The sequence below is a fragment of the Athene cunicularia genome, assembly GCF_003259725.1.
Source record: "Athene cunicularia isolate RWA chromosome 12 unlocalized genomic scaffold, athCun1 chr12_part1, whole genome shotgun sequence".
Taxonomy (NCBI): domain Eukaryota; kingdom Metazoa; phylum Chordata; class Aves; order Strigiformes; family Strigidae; genus Athene; species Athene cunicularia.
Window position 1 is genome coordinate 13,328,427 of NW_020799116.1, and position 22,759 is coordinate 13,351,185.

At 49.1% G+C, this 22,759-nt stretch overlaps 1 protein-coding gene across 4 annotated transcripts in view; it reads right to left on the reverse strand.

Moving 5' to 3' along the window:
- Positions 1–575: 575 nt before the first annotated feature.
- SRGAP3 (SLIT-ROBO Rho GTPase activating protein 3) overlaps positions 576–22,759 on the reverse strand; it is a 60,265-nt gene continuing 38,081 nt past the window's right edge. Inside the window, exons 10-20 of one of the 4 annotated variants that reach the window (XM_026857281.1) lie at positions 22,101–22,128; positions 18,801–18,903; positions 16,065–16,125; positions 15,596–15,673; positions 14,373–14,507; positions 11,071–11,176; positions 10,556–10,783; positions 9,039–9,118; positions 6,176–6,356; positions 5,445–5,594; positions 576–717 (exon numbers count right to left, since the gene is read on the reverse strand). In XM_026857281.1, coding sequence (XP_026713082.1) covers positions 699–717; positions 5,445–5,594; positions 6,176–6,356; positions 9,039–9,118; positions 10,556–10,783; positions 11,071–11,176; positions 14,373–14,507; positions 15,596–15,673; positions 16,065–16,125; positions 18,801–18,903; positions 22,101–22,128 — 1,169 coding nt within the window. In that variant the 3' untranslated portion in view covers positions 576–698. Of the gene's footprint in view, positions 718–5,444; positions 5,595–6,175; positions 6,357–9,038; positions 9,119–10,555; positions 10,784–11,070; positions 11,177–14,372; positions 14,508–15,595; positions 15,674–16,064; positions 16,126–16,454; positions 16,506–16,798; positions 16,830–18,800; positions 18,904–22,100; positions 22,129–22,759 lie in introns of those variants that run through there. The other 3 variants (XR_003399275.1, XR_003399276.1, XM_026857282.1) reach the window with 3 other exon arrangements.

Sequence of the window (22,759 nt, forward strand, 5' to 3'; positions counted from 1 at the left end):
CGTATTCTCCAGTGCCAACACATAGACTCGCCATCTCCTCCTGCCGTAGGACTGCAAGCTTGGGAAGAGTTTCTGCAGGGATGGGGGTGTGTGTGCACATGTATGTACATAATACACACACACACACGTATGTACAAACAACCATCAAGCCTGGGGGACGCACTTGTTCCCCTTTTGGAGAGGTTCCTCTCGAGCACAGTTCTGACCTCCTGCTTGGCCGAGAAAGGCTCTGCCAAGCCACCGGCCCCGCTCCCACCATCCGGGCGCTGGCTCTCCCCGCCACAGTCCCTGCGCCCCAGCCTACATGGTGCCCGATTTATCCGCCGAGCTGCTGGGGAAGAGCTTCTCAGTGGGGGTGACAGCAGGGCTGCCCACTCCCGAGCTGCTGCTGCTGCTGGAGCGGTGCTGCACCACCGGCCGCACTGGCCGCGTCGGCGGCGGCCGCAGCTGAGCCCCAGCCAGCCGGGCTGACAGGGCTGGCTTGAAGGTGGTCATCATCTCTGTGGTGGAGCTGCTGCTGCGCCGCATGGCAGCGTCGGGGTCCCGGATCAGGATGGTGTGAAGGGGGCTGGCGGGTTCCGAGTTGGCGGCGCCCATTGGGGGGTTCTTCATGGGCTCCAGTGTGTCCAGGACCACATCGGGGGCCTGCTTGGCCGTGTTCTGCCTCTCCAGCTCCCGCAGTTCATTCAGTGCCGTGCTCATGGTCTTCTCAATGTCCTGCAAATGCCACCAACAAAGGGATGTCAGCACCGTGACGCAGCATCACCCCCCTCTCCGGCCCACTACCCCATGGAGAGGTCCCCCTGTGTGTCTGCGTGGCAGGGGTCTGACCTAAGACAGAGCCTCCAGGCAAAGCAGGAGCTTTGGGAGAAGATGTGAGACCCAAACTGGCTGCACAAACATGCTCCCCATCTCCCAAGCCAGCAGGATTTTGGCTGCCAGCTCCAAAGGGAGCAAACCCCAAGCACCATGAGTGATGGGGTGAACACCAGCCTGTCCACATTGCCAACGAGATGGGGCATGTCCACACTCCCCCACAGCACTGAGGCTGGTTTTCCTCTGAAAAAAGGAGGCCCTGCTGCCTCTGTCAGATGTTCAGGACCTCTGCTGTCCCCGTGCCTACAGGGCGATGCATGTCTGGGACAGAAAGGTGCAGGGACATGCACAGAGCGAGCAGCACCACGGCAGCTCGCCGTAAACAGGTGGGAGGCAGCAGCAAGGCCTCCCCCTGCACACGGGAAGGCAGAGAAGGTGAGACCGGCCCCAGCCCCTCACCACCCGCCTGCCTCGGGTCGTGTCTCCTAGACAAGGCCTGCAAGGCTCTGGCCATGGAGATCCTCCAGAACCTGAACCCAGTTCAACTAGAAGTGCCCATTTAAAGGAAATTACCTAAATTGCCTACAACTGTAGCACTGACAGTCTCACTCAGAAACAGAGGCGCCCTGGCTTGTTCACTTAAACCCACCTTAACTGAATTATGGCTCAGTAAGAGACCATATGAAAAGTGATTTAAGGCAACCAAATCCATTGTTTAAAAAGTAGCTCTAGTTAACTCTCCTCCCTGTCCTTGTGTAGACAAATCCTTAATTTTATAATGCATAGAAACATCCGGTGAGCCTCAGATAATATTCAGAGGATCAGCAGAAGGGGAATAATTCTCCAGTTAGCTCAAATTAATTCTATTAAGCTGTTCAGATAATAAATGAAAATATTCTCCCAGAGCTAAGCCTCAGGTCTACTAACCCCAGAAGTCCTACAGACTTCAAGGTAAGTATTTATTTACATCAGATGAGTGAGAATCTTTTTCAAGGTTTAAGAAAACAATCCAAAACCCAAGAGAATTGTGCATATCGTACTCCACCCTCAGCATCTCCCCATCCCTCTGGAGGCTCCCAGTCCCCCCAGCCCCGCGCTGCCCTGTGTTCCCAGGCACCCTGCGGGATGCCAAGCTGCTGCCCAGCCGCCCAGCCCGGGGGCATCGTGCAGGCTCTTATCCCATCCCAAGGGGAACGTGGTGCCCAGCTCAAGCCACTGCTCTGGGCACATGCTGCAACCGTAGCTTTGTACAGTGATCACATCAAAGGCAAGCTCTTGATGGAAAGAGAAGGTAGCGTGCTGCAGAGCAAGAGAACAAGGAGCGTGGCTGGTGGAAAAGCAAACAGGACAGTGAGAGTTCTTCCTTTCCACAGTCATTAATTATCCCATAGAAACCAGACAATTCTACACAAACATGCCTGCCAAAGCCTGCAGCAGAGGACCTGCTGCTGGGCAGTAGGCAACAGCCTCCCTATCAGCTGCCCCCTCTGTCCCACAGCCGCTGCTCCCGCCAGAGCATGGCCTGAAGCAAACTGTCAGGAAACTGCTGAGCAGGGGGCACACTGAGCAGCCTGTCCACAGCGCTTCTGGCCCAACCCACGGTCCCTGGGACGTGTTGGCAAGGACCGTGCCTGAACTATGTGGACGCTGAGAGGCTGGAGAATTCTGCAGCCCATTCTGTGAAGGGACCGCTCTCCGAGATGTTAATGGGTTTGGTAGAACCTGACGGATACGCAGCCGGGGGCTCCTGCCAGCGACAGGGAGAGGAGACTCGCAGGCTGCGCTGGAGGGGAACACCGTGGAATGGACGGCCTGGTGTGATACTGATGATGTTGTGTGGCTGGACGTGTTATATGGGGATTACACTAACAAACCAATGGCCCAGCTACAGACAGCTACAATCCAGCCTCCACAGCCAGAATACAGAGACTGGGAGAACGACCCCCCTGCAATCCAGGAGACAGTCAGTGACCTACTGCATCACACAGACATACACAAGTCTATGGGACCAGAGAGGATACACCTGAGAGTGCTGAAGGAGCTGGCTGGGATGCTCGCCAGGCCACTTTCTATCATTTACCAGCAGTCCTGGCTGACCAGGGAGGCCCCGACTGATTGGAAATTGGCCAATGTAACGCCCATCTATAAGAAGGGTTGGAAGGATGATCCAGAAAATTACAGGCCTGTCAGCTTGACTTTGGTGCCCGGGAAGCTGATGGAGCAGCTCATCCTAAACACCATCATGCAACATATGAGGGACAAACAGATGCTCAGGCCCAGTCAGCATGGGTTTATGAAAGGCAGGTCCTGCCTGACAAACCTGATCTCCTTCTATGACAGAGAGATCTGCTTATTGGATGAGGGAAAGGCTGTGGATGTAATTTACCTTGACTTTAGCAAGGCTTTTGACACCGTTTCCCACAGCGTTCTCCTGGCAAAAATGGCTGCTTGAGGTTTGGACAATCACACACTTTGCTGGTTAAAAACTGGCTGGATGGCCGAGCCCAGAGAGTTGTGGTGAAGGGAGTTAAATCCAGCCGGCGGCCGGTCAGAGTGGTGTCCCCCAGGGCTCAGTTTTGGGGCCACTCCTGTTTAACACCTTTATGGATGATCTAGACGAGGGGATTGAGTGCACCCTCAGTCAGTTTGCAGATGGCACCCAGTTGGGTGGGAGTGTTGATCTGCTCGAGGGCAGGAAGGCTCTGCAGAGAGACCTGGACATGCTGTAGCCATGGGCTGAGGCCAACTGGGGGAGTTTCAATAAGGCCAAATGCCGGGGGCTGCCCTTGGGCCACAACAACCCTCAGCAGTGCTACAGGCTTGGGGAGGAGTGGCTGGAGAGCTGCCAGTCAGAGAGGGACCTGGGGGGGTTGACTGACAGCCGGCTGAACAGGAGCCAGCAGTGTGCCCAGGTGGCCAAGAAGGCCAATGGCATCCTGGCTTGTGTCAGCAATAGCGTGGCCAGCAGGGACAGGGAAGGGATCTTACCCCTGTACTTGGCACTGGTGAGGCCACACCTCGATTCCTGTGTTCAATTTTGGGCCCCTCACTACAAAAAGGACACTGAATGACTCGAGCGTGTCCAGAGAAGGGCAACGAAGCTGGTGCAGGGTCTGGAGCACAGGTTGTACGAGGAGCGGCTGAGGGAACTGGGGGTGTTTAGTCTGGAGAAGAGGAGGCTGAGGGGAGACCTCATCGCCCTCTACAGCTCCCTGAAAGGAGACTGCAGAGAGCTGGGGATGAGTCTCTTTAGCCTAGTAGAAAGCGACAGGACAAGAGGTGATGGCCTCAAGTTGCGCCAGGGAAAGTTCAGACTAGATATTAGGAAGTATTTCTTTCCAGAATGGGTTGTTAGGTGTTGGAATGGGCTGCCCAGGGAGGTGGTGGAGTCCCTATCCCTGGAGGTGTTCAAGAGTCGGGTTGATTTAGAGCTTAAGGATATGCTGTAGGTGGGAACTGTGCTAGGCGAACGGTTAGACTAGATGATCTCCAGGGTCCTTTCCAACCTAGATGATTCTGTCATTCTGTGAAAATCCTGAAGCTTTTTCTCCAAACACTGAGCATCATATTCTGATTTGGCAAATCCAGTTTTCTCCATCTAAGCTCCTTATGGAGCAACAGATGAAGCTAATGTGCTTCCCTGCCTGCGGAAGGGAAGAGCTGCCAGTGCATTTTGGTGGTGGATCGAATGTTTCTGTCTATTGTTTGGAAGAAACAAGGTTTGTGGAAGGAGGCAGTATCTTTCATTAGACCAACCGATACAGTTGGAAAAGCAGGCAAGCTGTTGGCTGCTCATTTTTGTCTTTAAACCATCACATCTACAACAGCACTGCAGTTTTGAAGTGCACTGAGATGGAAGGGGCTCTGCAGTGCTACCCAAGTGGTTTTTGTTTTAGCCTCTCGATCCCTGGGCACCAAGAGCCACTTCACAACGCTCTTACCTCGGCAAGCGCTTCTGCTTCTAGAGATTTCTGATCTCCGAGACTACTGTGTCTAGTCGATCCACAGGTCGATCTCAGCGGGTGGCAATCAGACAAGGCCTTCCTGTCTGGGAAATTGATGCTGCCTGCGCTGCCAAATGTTGCCATTCTGCGCTTTTCAGGACTCTCAATCCTGCCCCTGTTAAGAGGTATTTTGTGGGGGCTGCTAGGGCAGGCCGCTGCTCGAGGAGGAGTGTCTATGCCAGGACCCATCCCTCGGGGCGGGCTGTGGGTGTCCCCCCCGCTTCGACGGCGAGGGATAGCTGCACCGTCAGACCTCAATCTCACTCTGCAAAGAATCCATCACAAGACTAGGTCACCGTCCATCAGATCAAAAGCATCTGGTTGCATGCTGTAAGACAATTGCTCAGCTCTGAGAGTTCAGGTCAAACTCGAGCCTTTCAGCTTCAGAAGACTAAGGCAAGAAGGCAGACAGACATTTTAGCCAGTGCCAAGAAAGGGACAGCATTGCGCCTTCTTTGTTACGATCTACATTAGCAATGCACGTGAAAACCCCCTTCATGCTTATATTATTCTGCAATGCTTACTGGAGCCTTCCCTTCTGTCTTGCCCTACACCACACACTGACTCTCCCAATGTGTGACAGTGACCACCTCTGTGTTCACAGGAAAACAGGAGTTTCCTTACCGGCCCATCACTCCACCAAAGCCATAGTCCACAATATGATCTGTTGGAGACTGGATGTCATTCTTGGAGGAGGCTTTATCGTCCAGCAGCGGTCCGCTGCTTGCCTCGCTGTCTGCCTTCTGGCTGAGGCTGTCGGAGAATGCATCATCCCTAGGGAAAGGAAACCCCACCAGTAACGGAGCTCTGCCCCAGCAGATTGGCTAGAGCCCAGCCACAACCTGGATCTGAGCAGCCCCAGACATCATTAACAAAGGGCAGGACCAAGGCCACCGCTTCAGAGCTTGTAGCTTGGAGAAAGGGAACATCACGTGTCCATATCCCTCTGCGCTGCAGCTGCCACTTCAGTGAACCCAGGTACAGCACTTGTAAGAGAAGTGGCATCTGCGAAGGACCCTGGGATCTGCCTGCAGCCAGGTGGGCACTCAGCAATGTCGGGGCAACATACAGAGCAGCCAGGGCCAATATTAAGCCTGGTTCATGCTGCCTTGAGGAGTCAATGATAGATGGGGTTCAGGCACACTGAAGTACAGTATTTAGTGCTCGGCTTTACCAGCTTGAACGAGAAACAGCCTGAGCCAGTACGTGGAGAGGCAGATGTGACCAGGTCCAGATTTCTCACCAAAGTCATTAAACCTGGGAAAACCTGACCACCTACTTTAGGTGGCGAAAGATTGACCTCAGGTAATTATGTGATTTTAACATCCCAGATCAACACACACCACTTTACTCACATGTCTTGCACCACGATGTACTGGTGGGGTATGAGGCCATCCACACCATTGTGTCTCCCTTCCCACCAGTCTTCTGATGCGCGATGGTACAGGAGGAGTGAGGCCCCTTTCTTAAAGGAGAGCTCTCGTGGAGATCGTCCAGCATAGTCAAACTTCGCTATGGCTTCAATCTGCTCCACTTCTGCAAAGGGGAGAAGCACCGATAGAGAAAAGCTTAGTTCATCAATCACAAAGGCACAATAAATCCTAGAAGTAGACATCTCACCAGAGCAGCAGTAATGCTGCTGCCCTAGCTTCCTGAGAACACCTTACACTGAGTACAAACCATCTTATTTTTAGACTGATCAATTTTTTTTGTTCTTCCAGCCTTCCTGGAATTTCTCACAGACTCACAAACTATCAGCAATTACAAAAAGCTACAAACCAGATGGGGAGTAGTTGAAATTTCCCTGTGTGCATATGGCATCATCACTCACACTCCCATTTTCTACCTATAAAGTGATTTCTTTGGTTACAGAACCTCATTATCCTCCAGAAAGGGATCCTGTTAAGCTGTGTCAGATGCTGTGATCAAAGCCCTGCTTACCTTCTCTTCCTTTCCTTATCCTGGAGACAGTTTGGCCTGAATTATTGATGAGTAACGAATCCCCCTTTGGGGATCCCCATAGAAACGATGATATGGGCTCTGGCTGGGCAGCTGCTCTGCACCACACCCCCACATCTGCAGACCTTTCAGCACTCTAGCTCACCACTTTTTCTAAGTTCTACCAAACACCAGGGATTCACAAATCAGGAGCTCAGGGTCTGAAATTCAAGAGGACTGAGGCAGGACTTCACTTTGGGAGGTCACGAGCATACTAGGAGCCTTTGAGCCACTGACCAAGGGCTTCTCAGCAGAAGCTGCTGGTGCACCCAAAGAGGCAATGAGGAGCCTGTGGAGGAGTCCAGCTCTTCCGCAAATCTGCCTCCAGCTGGGAGCACTGAATCCCACAGAAACCGCTGCAGCAACTGCAAGGCAGCAACAGCATTTCTCTCTGCACTGTCAGGAGTAGACTGCACCCCGCCTCACTTCACTCCGAGATGGGTGAAAAAACAGGCTGCCTCTGGCCACTATCGGAGCCAGCCAGCGAGCAGGTAATGTACCTTGATTATCTGAGACACCTGATCATTTTAAACCCCACCTGGAGACTGGCAGACAGGCAATGACAAAGCTAAACAGGGCAAATCCACCCAGTTCCTCCAGATCTGTCACGTTCTCATTAAAACACAGAAACGTGCTCTGCTCTGTCTGGCTCATTGCTAACCACAGCCTTGGCATCAGCAGCAATCAGGATGGGACCCGTTGCTCTGCTCAGTGACAAAATCCACACAGATGAAACATAGTGGGGGAGGCTACCAGGAGGGTTTTCATAGCCCTGATAAAATATTGAGTTTCCCAGCAGGGAGGGTGCAGGGAAGAAGGAATATGTAAATTCACAAAATAAAGCTAATCCTCTACATTTGCACCACAGTTAATCACCCAGAAACTCCAATCAGAGCCATTAATGTGACCACACAAGCATAAAATTGGCTAAATGGCAGCTTGCTCTCCTTCATCTTCTAGTCCTGTCAGCTTCTGTCTGTAGCTGAAAGCAGGTCCTCAGCCATCCGGCCCAGCTGCGCCCTTCCCCTGCTCCCCAAGGTGGGGCAGGACACATCGAAGGAAACAGTGGCCATCAGGAACAGCAGAAAAGCAGGAGAGGCATCAGCCGCCTGGGGCCCTTCCACACAGCAAAGTTCTGCCATTAAACAGGGACACAGGGCTTCCTGGCCTCGCCCCATGGCTGTGGTGCTGGTGGCTCCGGGGTGCTGGAGGCTCTGGGGTGCAGGAAGCACAAGCGCTTCCTCCTGCTTTGGTGCCTTGTCCTGGAGCGAACACACTTTCTTGCCCAGCTCTGCCAGCAGCCCTGTTTCTACGTTTGCTCGTGATCACCGTGAGCTTCACAGCTTTTACTGAGCGCCCATACATGAAGCTCCGAGCTGATTTATACAGATGTGTAGGCAGGCAGGAGCTTAAAAAGCGTCGGACCTGAGCCTCCTCCAGCATGTTACGAAACGCAGATGATCCACCCATTTGGAAGGGATTCATGCCTGGCTGCACCCATCCGCACGATCCTGGCTCACATCACATCCTGCTTCGCTCTCCAGAAGGCAGCTCCAGGGGCCTGACACCAGCAAAAATGAGCAGGCAGGTGCTTCATCCCCAAAGAAAACCAAACTGACCACAGGGAAAACCAGGCTGCAGCTCGCTCGAATACAGGGGCACTTTTTTTCTGCCAAGGAGCTGGCTGCTCAACAGGGGATGATCCACAACCCCATGAAATCAGCTGAAAGACCCGCGCACCTCAGAGAGCCCCCAACAGGGCCACTGACCTTCACTGAGCATCTGAGAGCCCAAACCAAACAGAGTGGCTGTCCCCCCTGCCAGCCCCCTGCCTTCCCTCCTGTTCTCCTAAGACATTTCACACAGCACTTCCTCACCACTGCCTGGCCGCATGTAAGCGCAGATGTCCAGGAAAAGGAAAAAAAGTCATATATGGGATTAATGGAATCTCATAGAACAGCTCCATAAAACCAAGCCCCGTATGCTGCCACAGAAGCAGACTGCTGCAAAGGTCCACACACATCCTACAGTGAAAGTCTATATGCAACATTTATTAATATGCATGTGCATTATTAAGCGCAGAAAATCACTGTCCCCCACTGAAGCGCCAGGCACTAGTCCAGCCTCTGTTCTGATCAGGAGTGAAGCACACACTGCTCTCCTGCACACATAGATCTTCCAACACACACTCACTTTTCTGCTGCTCATGTCTCCACTCACCGTCATCGCTGGTATGTGGCTCTGTGCCGTTGTCATGGTCAACTTCATCGATGGTGCCTGGCTCACTGTGCGGGCTGTCGCTGAAATAAAATACACCATGCTCTCAAAGAAAGAATGAGACTGTCCCTAAGGCACTCAGCAATAGTTGTTGAGGGAAATGCTGGCCCCAGTGATACTTGGAAGAGTTATGTTTTTAATGTTCATAGGACTGAGATGGTCATTTTAAATCACAGAAGATCTCTGAACTTGCTTTGAGAGCAGCAGATGCTCACGATCTTCAGGCCCAGAACATCACGTTCTACTGCTCATGCATCTTACTCGTATTTGGCAAAACAAATATAAAGTGATACCAAGTTAAAACATTCCACTGAGTCATTCACGATGAGTTTTAGCATTTTATCCTCCGCTTGCATCAGTAAGGATAGTGGCAGGTGATCAGTGTCAGGGAAGATTAGATCTCAGAAACGTGTGAAACTTGACCACAAATCAGTTTGAGTCTGTTATAAATACTGGTTTGTTAAAACTCAGATCTGAACGTCAGTTTAGAATTCCAGCATCCTCCAGACAAGTGTGTAATAACACTGACACTTCTAACGTGGGGGTTTCTTTATGAAGTTTTCCTAACCTGGGCACACCAAGTAAGGTGGATTGCACACCAAAAAGACAGGATGTACTGCAGTCACACACGGCTGATCCCACCTGGGCGAACACACACTCATCTGTCTTCTAACACTTACAAAACAGAAGGAACTGGAAGGTTCAGGTTCACTTTGGGCTAATGGATTTCATGCAACTAGCAAATCATGATGGAACTATAGGACTTTACTGAAAAATTCAGCCTGGGAGGAATTTGATTAGAATTGACCTAAAATTCTGTTTTGCTCTGAATTCTAAAACACAAAGCTAAAAGAATCTTCATAAATAGCAATATTCATACCGGAAAAAAGTTTCTCCTGAAGTTTTTACTAAGGTTTATAATGCTAAGTCAGCATGAGAAAGAAATACTCAGTGAAACGGCCTACTCTGTTTTAACTAGCAAGACTAAAATCAAAAGTAAAACTGGTGTAAGTAAATAGAGACTAATTGGTTAGGTGTGCAAAGTCTTCTTAGTTTTATGAAGCTATCATAACTCAGGACTATGCAGACAGCCTTGTATAGTGTAAGATTCTTAACCAGTGTCAAACATCACAAGCATATCAAATATAAATCACTTGCACACCTAATTCATAATGATTAAGAGGGGAAAATTCAGCCCAGCACTGTGCACAGCTGCCCTGAATATTAGGTCTGGACTTCCCCACAGCTCTCCTCACACACCATCTTCTGAGAGATCTGCTCCCAAGATCCCTTCCCCTACACTCACACGAGCTGGGGTCAATCTTGTCTGTCAGGAATCAAGCCAAAGCTCTGCACTGTGTCACAGGTTCAGTCTTAACGTATGGTGTCAGAACAGAACCCCAGCAAGGGGACCTGGCTTGAAGTTCTGCAAACAGTGAAGTCCTGCTGCTGCTCCTTACCAGTATTCCTCCCCACCAGTCATGCACTTCTCATAGACAGGTCCTTCCAGCTCTCTGTGGCTGGGGAAGATGCCCTCGTGGTTAATGATGATGGTTTTGATGACTTCATTGACATGAGCTTGGCAGGACACCGGATCCTGCCCATCTGGAATGTGCATCAGAGTGGGCCCAAAGCAGATGGCCAGGTTGTAGGGATCCATCATGTTCTCATCGCTGTACTGCGACAAACTGCAAGCACAAGCATTAGAGGGGTGCAGTGCTGACTTTCCCCATTCACTCAGAAAAATCTCCCACCAACAAACCCCCACCACCCAAGAAAACAACCACCACTGAGCTGTACATCCTCCCCAGACACACAGCCACAGCTGGGCAAGGCCAAGGAAGAAGCAAAATACAACTCTCCATGGCAATACCAAAAAGGACTCGTGCAATAAAGACAGGGAAACCCTGAAAAAAAGGAGGGCAAGGAGAAACTCAGTGAAAGAGGGAAAGAAAAAAAAAAAAAAAAGACTCACTGGTTAAGGAAAGCAAAAAGATATCTCATGACAACGATGACAGCCCGAGGTAGAGTGATGAGGATTTGCTGGATCTGGTGCACTCTCTCGGTGGGATTCTCGATTTCTGCAACACATAGATAGAAAGCACATCTTTAAACCTTCTCAGGACCAGACAACATGGCACCAGAGGGACTTGTTCCAGATCTAGCAGCTCACTATGCAAGGAAAACAGCTGCCCGTTTCCAGATGGAAACTACTGGGCACTAAGGTACAAGCAGAGAGTTGGGCATAGTGCTCTTCCATGGCTGAACTCAAACGTATACTCAGGTTTGGTGTAAACAGCAAACAAAGACATTTCCATGGTTTTATTTTTAAAATAACTGTTTAGGTGTTATTTAGTTCATTCCTCAACAACTACTCTATTTCTCAAGTCAATATGGCACTTGGAAAACGGAGCACTGCTCAGTTTTCTAGTGCAGATTTTTAATGAGGTTTTTATTCACGTTACTCTTCTAGGTTAACCATCAGGTCCTTGTGAGCGCTTCTGCTCCAGTCTCCCACTGGTCTTAATAGGAATTCAATCTGCACCGATTCCAGTCAGGACTTTAAGATTCCCTTCTCCCCACAGCAGTGCACAAAGCCCAGAGCTGCTCTCAGAGAGTCATCTTAGAGAGCAGCCGCCTCCTTTGTCCGCAGAGCTGCAAGAGCCCTGCTCCCGCACTGACCCACTGAGGGGCTCAGCGCTGCATTCAGCCAGTATCTGCTCAATATATTATGTAGATAGTTAATCCTGTGGCTTTTATTTTATACGAAGCAGGCAAAGAGTACCAAAGCTTTCCTGAGAGCAGTCAGCCCCAGATACACTGAGGAGATGCTTATTTTACTATGCTGGCTCAAACTTTGGCACTTGCTAACCATAATAAAATTCACTGACAACATGTAGCTGGGCTGCCATTTGTTCAAAATGCTGAGCAAAATTTGGCTTCAGTACAAAGATGGAAATCTTTATAATAGTTCATTTTGAAAATTTTTCCTTTTGAGGAATGCATTTATCCTGTCATTGCTTAATGGGTTCTGTACTTCTTCAGTTTGGTTTTACTTAAGAGGACATTTATTTTTAAAAAATCAAATAAATAAAAACTGGATAAAAACCTACAACAATAGATATCTGTTCTGAAACCCAGAGGAACAAATTGTCTTGAAGCACTTGCATTTTTTCACTTAGCAAAATGTTTCAACTGGCTGTAATTCAGAGGAATTAATAGAGCAATCATCGATCACTCTACAATACAGGCACACCCCTGAATGAACCTAGGCAAACAAAGTACCTTTTCCATTCATCCATTTCTCATGTCATTTGAGAAACGCTTCCATGTAAACTCTCACAGGCAAAAGGAAAAGCTGGTCTCCCTCCTGCCACCAGCCAGCCTGGCTTCCCCATCACTGCAGCAAGGAACAACACAGCTCTGCAGCTTCCAGGGGCACTTGGTGGCCCTGTGACAAGCACAGCAACTCCTGCTGCCAAAAACTTACTGAGAATACCTTACCAGGAGCCAAGGGAAATTGAGGCGGCTTTGTGACGCACTGCAGTGGAGAGCCCAAACTGCTTGGCTGCCTTTAACCTTTCCACCATAATTACAAAATGAGACAGAAAATCTTACACCAAGGGTGGTGTAACACTGAGCAGAAGCTCTCAAAGAAAGGTTTCTTCAATCTGTTTAGGTTGGGACACCTACTACACAGCCTGTGTTTGTGTGGCAGAAAGTCAGATGCACTTAAGGTCAGATTTTTAATGGGAGCAAGGTACTTTAATTCATTTAATATCTACCCTTAATTGAAAGGTAGCAACAGCAGCAGGAAAAGAAAGGAAAGATGAGGACAAGGAAGATTCTTGCTAAAATGAGAAAAAATAGAGAAGAGACTATCCAGAAAATCAACAGATGATGTTTGCAATGAAAAGCTCCCAAAAGCTTAATAAATTGTGCAAATTGGCATTAATTAGGGATTTCAAAAGCACAACTCACATCACTGAGCACATTTCCTAGCACTGAAGGGGGCCCGTCCCCTCCTCAGCAGGCTGTGCCCTCTTGCACTCCCTACTCTGCCTGCTGCAAGCCACTCGAGGGGCAAGTCAGGCTAGAAATCCCTGTCTGGGGCACACAACCAGTGCTGAAACAGCTTCATTTGTCGTATTACAGGTGTCCTGTGCTGTTTTACACATCAAAACTGAAAGTCAACAGTGAATTTCCTAAAACTACTATAGAAAACTGTTTTTCAAAAATAAGAGCACATTCTTCTCCTTCTGGAACAAGCCCATCCCTGCATCACTCCCCTCTAGATATCATCTTTCTTGACATCACAAATCTCTTGCAGTTGGACACATTAAGAAGCTGGGAAGGAGCCACGAGCAGTGAAAGCCAAGCAAGATGCTTCAGCACATCTCTGAAACATCAAATTCATTCTCCCTTTTTCCTTTCTCCCAGCAGAGTGATTTCCACGACTTGACAATAAATAAATGTCATCGCTACAAGGTACAGAATGAAATAAACCCCAGCTGGGATCTCTGTTTCTTCAGTTGCAGAGGAACAAGTGGAGTTGGGAGAATTCAAGACAGAACAAGAAGCAGCTAGGCTCTCCCTGACATCAATCCCACACCTTCATGATTAAAAGCCCTCAGCTTCTGCCTCTGCTCATACCCCAATGCACTTTCTGGTTTTCTTGGGGACAGGAAACACACATAACAAACACGTGGAAAACAGCTGATCAAGTGGGGGTGAAACCAAGTCTGCAGGTTCAAGGGTTGGAGAAGCTTTCCGAGTCACCAAGAGTTACTGGCCTTTGCTATGTTTAATAGAAGATACTGAGCTAAAGCAGCAAAACCCCTCTGGATCCTGGGAGCCATGGCCGCACGACACATGGTGGGCGGGCACAGGAACCGCCATTACCCACTGAGATCTGAGTACACAGGACAGCAGCCAACTCTGCTCCAGCAACTAACTACCCCTCATGCAACCTGCAAATGTGTATATGGGCTTGCTGCATGAGCAGCCCATTGGCCTAACCTTGAAGAGGCCTCTCTGGTGATCCTCATGATGCTAGGGAGATTTTAGAAGAGCCATGGTAAGCTGTTTTACCTCTCCCTCACCTCCAGTGCTGCTAGTGCACACTCCTGATGCCCCTTCCTAATAATTTCCATCACAGACCTACAGCCCTTCTTACAGCATAAGCTGCTATTTGCAAAACTCAGATGTACTTGCTCCCCGTTTATTGCTTCTCTTGTCCCACCCTATTCATGGAGAAGAGCTGCCCCATGTACTTACTTATAGTAGATATCAAATCTTGAAACCTTTCCTTAGGAAAGAGGGGGTTTTCCAGTCCTCGGAAATACAGCTTCAAGACTCCAGCCACTGAATTAATGTCACGTTCATTTTGATCATCAGCAAGGGGATCTTCACCTGCCCAGACAAGAGGTTTTATTTCCAGCATTACTGTCAAGTTGGACTAACACAGCAAGTGTTTTTTCCTAATTCGGTGGAAACCTAAAATCTCCCCCAGTTCAGAAAACCCTCTGGTGTGTGCGACAGTAATGCTATGCATTTTGCCAGCAAGAGAGGTTAATAAGTTTATACAGCATGGTGTCAAGACAAACTATAGCCCTACCTACAAAAACCCAGTTTATTGTGGAGATTTTAAACCCTTTCTGAAGATGTTAGTAATCGTTCTCCTTCACAGTTTCCAGCCTAGTGCTTTTCTGCACTTACGGCAACAGAGAGCTGAGCAGATCTAAACAATGGTGGGTAAAAGCCTTATAAGAAAGGCTGAAGGATGCAATTACGCTTCTGGAATAGAATGAAAGGTTCTGTGTAACACTGTAAATCTATAAAGGGCTTTAAAACCTAAGGGATTTGGATACTGATTCCTCTTAAATTGGATGTGCAAATCTGCCAGCCTTTGACAATCCCATCACTGTCGTATTCACTGGCCTGGCCACCTTCACCCTGATTCTTTTGATGCTGCTCAAAGACCAATGCCAGGGAGGCCACGCCCCCCCCGACTGTCCCTTTCACAGCGTCACCTTCATTGGTGCCAGCAAGACTGTTCTACCCTGTCTCGCCAGCCTTGCACCTTTGACATGATTTTCTCTAGAGAATCATTGCCATCTCCACAACCAACACTGCCACCAGGCACATGTGGCAACTTGTGTCCTCCCTTGACAAACCGCTGCAGGAAGAAGGAAAATGGATCCCCAATAAACTATTTTATGGCTCTTACCTGAGGCTTTCATGTTCTTAATTAAGGACTGTGGAAGAGATCTCTGCACCTACACCTGCTTCTCATACTCTTTCCCTAAGCAACTCTTCACTATTACTGGAGACACAATACTGAGATAGCCAGAAGGGGAGAAAACCTCCTCAAGTCTCATAGCAGAGAGGCCTTTAGCACTGGCTTTACATAATGTCTAAAACACCCAGCACACACTGACACTCCCACCAATGATCTCTGCCAGGACACGGCATCCCAGCTGCACACGCGGGCAACACACCTCTCTCAAATGAATTCTTGATGTCATTGACTTCCACCTGGGAGCCAGGGACTCTGAAAATGCCCTGCTGCTGAAGGCCTGGAAAAAAATAACATTTTAGAAAATATTGTTGTAACATGGTACTTTCTGGTAAAGAACATCAGAAACTAGGAGTCAACGCACACAAAAAGGCTCAGAGCAAGAAGCAGCCAGCCTGCTACGACTCACTTCTGCTCACATTCTCCAATCAAGGCCCCCAGATCAAAGCATTGAAAGGGCTACCATTGGCCCGGGGCCCGAGCGAACAATTTAACTAGAGTAAGTGCTAACAAGTTAGTCATCCAATGCTACCTCACAGTCAGTGCCATTGTAATTATAACCTGAGCCCATGTAGGAGGGCTGTGAGAATCTTTACTATATTTCACTGCTAACTACAAGTACTTAATTTCCTTGGCAGAAAGTTGCTGTTATTATTACTGAATCAACTTACCGTACAAATTGATGTAACGAATGCAGCTTTCTACTACAAGTGGTATAGCCTGTCCTGAATCCTTCATGAAAGGAAAGAATAAAATATTACAGGTTTATTGATAACAAAGCACGGGAAATGCATTAAAGATTGCAAAACCAGAGATTTGGAGATCAGTGCTATTGAGTTTAGTAAGAGGACAGGCAAGAAAAGGAGGCATTACACACATCAAGCCATCAAAAAGTGCTGAATATACTATGTGCAGTCAATTATGCCCAAAACAAGCTTTCATTAAAGCGTGTGAAAGACAGCTGCTTGCTATCTGCTTGAGACAGCGGACTGATGCAACTGGATCACAGCTATTCCATTTCAAAGGTGTAATGCTGAGCCAAAATAAAACTTGTGCTATACCTGTCTGATGAAGTAAGCTTCCAGTAACAGAGCTTACAACAGTATTTCCACCTGAAGAAAGAGCCATCGTCAGCAGATGCTAAAAAAAAAACCCAAAACATCACAGTGTGTGAAATGAACTGCCTGTATCTGAACCTGTGATCGAGTTTTGGCTTTTGTTTCAAAGCTGCTTCTCTCCAGGTCCCTCAAAGAAGGAGCTCAAGGAGGAACATGAGCCGTGTCTGACTGCCTAAGTAGACATTTATTTTCCTCAGGGCCTTTGTCTGGCTGTTTTTTCCAGTAGAGTAGAGTTGCATCTCTCTGGTTAATTTACTCCGTCTCATAGACGGGCCTCCAGTAAATACCTGGTTTCTTGTTCGCGCATTCCTCCTTCCTCTGAGAACACAAAAAAGCAGCAGAGCGGGAAAAAAAGAAAAGATTAAGCAAGGATAAGTTCAGTTAGAGGTAAGCATCTCTTTCGGAGGCCATGAACGCTCAAATGCAATGGCAGCTTAGCAAGGTCCAACCCAGGCCTTCAGGCTGTCCACCCTCCCACCCAAACCCTGTCTGACACACTGCACCCGAGCCTCGGTGACCAGCACAAAGAGCCTCTCGGATTTCTTCCCTCCCTGAACCTGTGGCACTCGGAGCCTGAGGACAAGGCCAGCCCCTGCCCAGGCGCAGGCAAGTCTTCAGGAAAAGCATCCCGGCATGGGGGCACTGGGCAGCTGCCCAAAGCCCGGGCACCGTGTGGCCCCCAGCCTTGAGGACACCCCTGGCAGCATGGCACCGACCCCAAGGAGCACTCTGCTGGCACAGGACACCCGTCTGCTCGGATGGATTTCCACTGCCAATAATTCCTCTTCCACGCTGCTGACCAGAATGGACTTTAATGAGCATTATTTTTTAAAAAATCAGTTTAAGTAAGGAATAATTACAAGTATTAAAGAGATTACCAGCTTTGTCAGTCAGGCCTGTATAATACTTGTGGCAGTGCACTGTTTATAAACACTGCCCCTAGGCTTATGGTTGCACTAAAGGAGCCTGAGAGAATAAATCGGAGCCAGACAATACCTATTAGTTTACCTAATCCAACAGTTTGTCATTACTGCTTACAGTATTTTCACTAAGGGTTTCTTCGGCACAGGATTAAACACTCTGAGCGATGGGAATGGCATCGATTCCTCTGGAAAGCCTTCCAGCAGCCAGGCAATAGCACAGTGCTGGATTTTAGAAGATCAGCAGCTGGAGATATCCTTTGGGATGAATCCCATGTCCACAATTCATCTTTCTCTTCAAATCTCTCCTTCTTGGTAATGTCCTGGGATGAGCAGGGCCAAATGCTCCCTTCCATTGGGACTGCACTAGTATTAATCGAGTTCATCTGAGCTCACCCCAGCTTAAATGAAGAAAATACTTTGGTCCCCAGTTATGAAGGCTGCACACCACACATTACCAGCAATGGTTTGGAGATCACTCAGCAGCCGTTTAGGAATCACTTCACTCCAAGGCTGGAAGCCAAACCTGGGGCCTGGGCACAGGGCCGGGTGGGTCGCAGACAGTGTGCAAGGTGCCACATCTCCTCCTCTGGCACAGTCAGAGGTAATGGCCTACATGGGAGAGGCTCCCACCCATCCTCCCTACAGGTTAACCCTCCTCATCAGGCTATGGAAAGGGGCCGTCAGAGCCCTGGTGAGCTCCGAGCTGTACGAGGGGGCCTCAACCACCTCTTGGCAGCTGGCACCAAGATGAGCCAGCCAGGCTGGTTATTAGTAATATATTTTGTTTAAGGATGAGGATGGCACATCTGTCCTGCCCCGCAGCCACCCATGTGGATGGTATTTCAATACAAGGCTGACAGTCCTTACAACTGGGAGGCTCTTTCTGGGAGCTCATGAGGCATTTTATCTTCCTCCTCATCCACAGGATCACGAAAAATGTGCAGAAAAAGGGAAGGTGGATTGATCTATTGATACTTTGAGGGTGTTGGGCCAGGTCGTCCTTGCTGGCCAATCTTCTTCCCCAGTATGGGTGGAAGCAGCAACAGGGACGTTCGTCCAAGATTGGTGAGCACCACACAGCCAACCAGCATGGCTAAAGGCCACCAGCCACGAGGGTCCTCACCACCACCCTTGCCCCAGGGCATGCAGGTGGGGATAGGATGGGCAATGCAAGGAACGTGCAAGGGGTGAGGACAGCTATGGAGAGAAATCGTCACCGAGGCAAAGCGCGCGCTGGCCACATCAACTGGGTGCAGGGCAGACTGGAGAGACCCCACCGAGGAAGGAAAGCAGCCAGCAGTTAGGACAGGAAAGCCACCATTACATTCACAGCGTTCATAAACTCTTACTGTCAGCCAGTGAGTACCTTAATGAACGTTTCCATATTGCCGTTAAAGAGTTTATGATTATAGACTGAGAGAGGCCTAGGTCTCCTCATTTTCTGTGGCTTAGGGGGAAGACATGGGGGCCTGGGAGAAAATGGAACAAAATAAATCAACAAAACACCAACATAAATGCAATGACAGGGTGAGATCTCAAAGGTTATGACTGAGAATAAGAAATAAATCAAACAAAAAGATCCCTCTGTGAGGACTCGACATACGGCTCTATGCACTCTGCAGCAGCTCACGTTTTGGTGTCCCCTCACTGCTGCTCCCCTGGGGGCCAAGAGACCTGCAAGGAGCCTGGTTCCACACCTCCGCATTGCGCACAGCATCCGCAGCTCCCAGGGACATGGCCTCTGCTTATGCCAAAGCCCTGTCCAGCAGCCAGGGGCGGGTTAGTCTCCCGCTAGTGTGGCTACCTCATTTTGGGGCCAGTGCCATGACGGCAGGTCCCATAGGCTGGGCTGAGCCCGGGTGCCACTGGTCAGCCTCTGAATGGGCAGCAGAGCCAACCTGTGGGCAGCCCAGAGCTAAATCAGAGCTGTTTGCTATGAGCTGCAGACATAATTTCAAGTCAAATAAAGGTTGAAGGCTTGACCTTAAGTAATAAATTCGAACTGATCTTGATAATAGAAACACTTAACAGCAATAAGCCAACCTATCTGTTACTTTCCATCCCCATAATCTTCCAGAGTTTCCCTATCAGACAGACTCTAACCTCAGCAGTCACAGACAGCAATCTACCTAGCTGTTGCTATGGGCCTCCTGAAGAGTCCTAGTTCCTCCTGTAAAAAAGAGTCATCTCTGGAAATCAGATAGTGACAGAGCAGTAACTATACCAACCACCACAGCTTGAATGAACAATGGGTGATCAGGAATGCTCTTCACGCAGCACTTGCTTCACTCAACCCAGAGAGTAATAAAGCTGCTAAACACAGCTGGTCACAACTGTCTGTGGCACGCACGACCTGCAGATATAATTCTCCCTGAGATGCCAAATATCAAAACTGCTGCTCAGTGTTTGTGATAGTACCAGGGAAGATATTTTAGAAGTAAAACAAAGGTATTGGTGCTCAGGATTTTTAACACCTGCCTCCTACCTCCACCAGTTCAGCACTCTGCCAGGCTGAAAAAGCACCAACAGCAGCTGAAGAGTTCAACTGATTCCTTGACAGATCCAATAAACCACAGCTATGCCTGAAAAATATTGGGGTATTCCTGTTTATTCCTAAACAGATCTCATTCTGCTCAGAGATGGCCAGAAAGGGCAAAGTGGGAACACCTTCAACTCCCTGTAGCTAACTTCTGTCTGAGAGATGTTCATAGGGATAGGAATGGTCTTGCATCTTCCTGGCAGGCATTCCGAAGACTCAAAAGTACCAAACCAAAAGGTGAGCCCAGTCAACAGAGATGAACACGCCCAGCAGCACTCTGAGAACAAAAATGGCAGGCATGGCACTAGGAGGTAGCATGCCCCCACTCCTACTTGCTACTAACTGAGGATCCTCATCAGTCACACGGACCAGACCTCGAAGACTCTGTTGCCTTTAGCAAGGGCAACAGACAGCTACTGTTTCTGGAAATGAGGCCACGGCAATGTGACTTCTTTCACTGCAGTGATCGGGGCTTTGGAGGGCTGCTTTCATTAACGCTATTCACATTTGGATTTCTTCTGCTGCTAATGAAGGACATTAAGATCGAAGTGCCTAGATCTAGCAAAGGGAGAAAAATGGCATAAAAGCCCTAACAGATTTCTGATCTGTGCTCCACCCCCAGGCTATATTGATGTCTGCAGAGGAACGATCATGACTGCAAACAAAAGTGAGTGCTAGGAGCCTTCATAGAAAAGTTCTCACAGAACAGAATCAAATGGATATGCAAAATTTACACAGAGCTACAATGCAGAGGTGACAGTTGTGGTCTGCTGGTTGCTTAATCAGATGCTTTTAAATAAGCAGTTTGACTCTACACTCCTATAGCTTCTAAACTCTCCTTGAGCTGGTAACTGAGGAGCAGAAAAAGCTGCTGCCCATTCAAGCGCCCGCCTGACTGTCAGCTGCAGACCCGGTGCTGTTTGCTGCCGTGCAATCTCCTCCCCGGGGATGCCCTGGTCACTGGCTGGATCTGGTGGGAAGGTTGCTCTGCCTACACTCTCTAAGCTGCCTCACACAAGGATTGTTTGTTTTCCTTTGTGAAGTAAAAGCAACTGCTGAAACAAAAGCAAACAGAAGCAGCGGGGAGTTGTGCCATCATCCCTTGTGGAGGAGGCTGTTACTCATTCCTTTTTTTTTTGGCCTGCCACACCAGCACGCCACGGGCACCCACTCCTGACAAACAACATACTCCAGATGATTTTACCTGGCTGTGTGGGTGCTCTGCCCTGCAGCCCCCGTGGGTGTCAGCCCTGACACTGCTGGGGCTGGCGCCGGCAGCAGAGTCCCCTCCACAGCAGAGAGCAAGGCTCCCTGCCACCCCGGCTGAGGCAGCCCCCTCCCACTGGGAAAGGCAGTCCAAGCTTTGCCATCTGCTTCGGCATTTCTAACATGGAATGAGTTGGGGTTTTTTTTTTGCTGGTATTTTTCATTTTATTAAACACCAAAACAGAGTTCTAAAAGGTGACAGGGAGGTTGTACATGTTCTGGAAAGACGTTCAGAGGCTTTGCCAGCCCACATCTTATTGTCAGAAAACCAGCATACTCCAAGCAAGCCACTGGCACTCTGTGGAGATGCTATGTGGACTGGACACAGATCAAAGCCTCCTCCTTGTCACATTCACCCCCAGCACCATCTCTGGCTGCAGAGCGATTAAAGTCTGTGAGTGCAGGCACGCTCTGCACACCTCGGCAGAGAAGCCAGAGCTGGGAGAGACTTTCAGGGACATATCAAAGTCCCCAAATGAACAGGGATGGTAGGGAGCAGGTGGGCACCCTCATGTTGCACTACCTGAACACAACCCAACCTCAGCTGTGCTACAAGGCACTGCACTGTGCTGACACAGCACTTCCAGGCACTTCACAGCCAGCCAGCTAGAAATTACACTGCAGCAAAACCAAGGGCCTGTTTGTTATCACCCTAATTAATCCACTTCAGGCAATGCAGCCGAGAAGCAGGGCAGTGATGTGGGGAGCCCTCCAGCCTGCCAGCACAGGGCAGCTGGAAGATAGTTCAATCCAAACCCTGCTAAGCCATATCAGTAGCAGAGCAAAGCACCCTTCCCATGGCCACCCGCCTGCCAGAGCGAGCCTTTCCCAGGAGCAGAGGAAGTGGAAGAAACAGCTCACCTGGTTGTTCCGCATTCAGCTCTTTCACCTAGGAAGAAACACAAGCTTCCATCATCTCTCCGTATTAGTCACCACCCAAGGACTGTTAAAACACATATGCGCACTCACACACTTGCTGCTGGTTCTGTATGCCCCGAGTTAACGGCTTCTGGTAAAAAGCAGCTGAACATGCCCGAGGGCCCCACAGGGTGGGGAGATGCCCATCTGGTTGCTATACAAGCCCCCACCACTAAAAGACATTTTAAGTCCAGGACTCAGCCACAAGAGAGGGAAAGCATCTTCAATCCCCACTGATATTAAAGGTTTCTTTGCAATCCAAAGCCCAGATGCGCTGCAGGTCCTCTGCAATAAGGGCTCCTTTACCCCAGCTGGGGCTCAGCCAAACCCATGCAGGAAAGGGGCAGTCAGTCCTGCGAGATAACAACCTATCTAATCACGGTCAGGCAGACTCTAGTCTGGCTGTCAATATTCTCCTTCCCTTCATGTATTTTTAGCGCTTGGATTTCATATGAACGGCAGCATATCACCACTGATAAGATCTCATTTTTTAAAGTATTTGTCAATCCACTGAAAAAAAATAAACTAATTTCACATGCTATTTGTGCCTTTCTCCCAAGGCCAGGAAAACTGATTTATTCTTCCTTTTTCTAAGGCACATG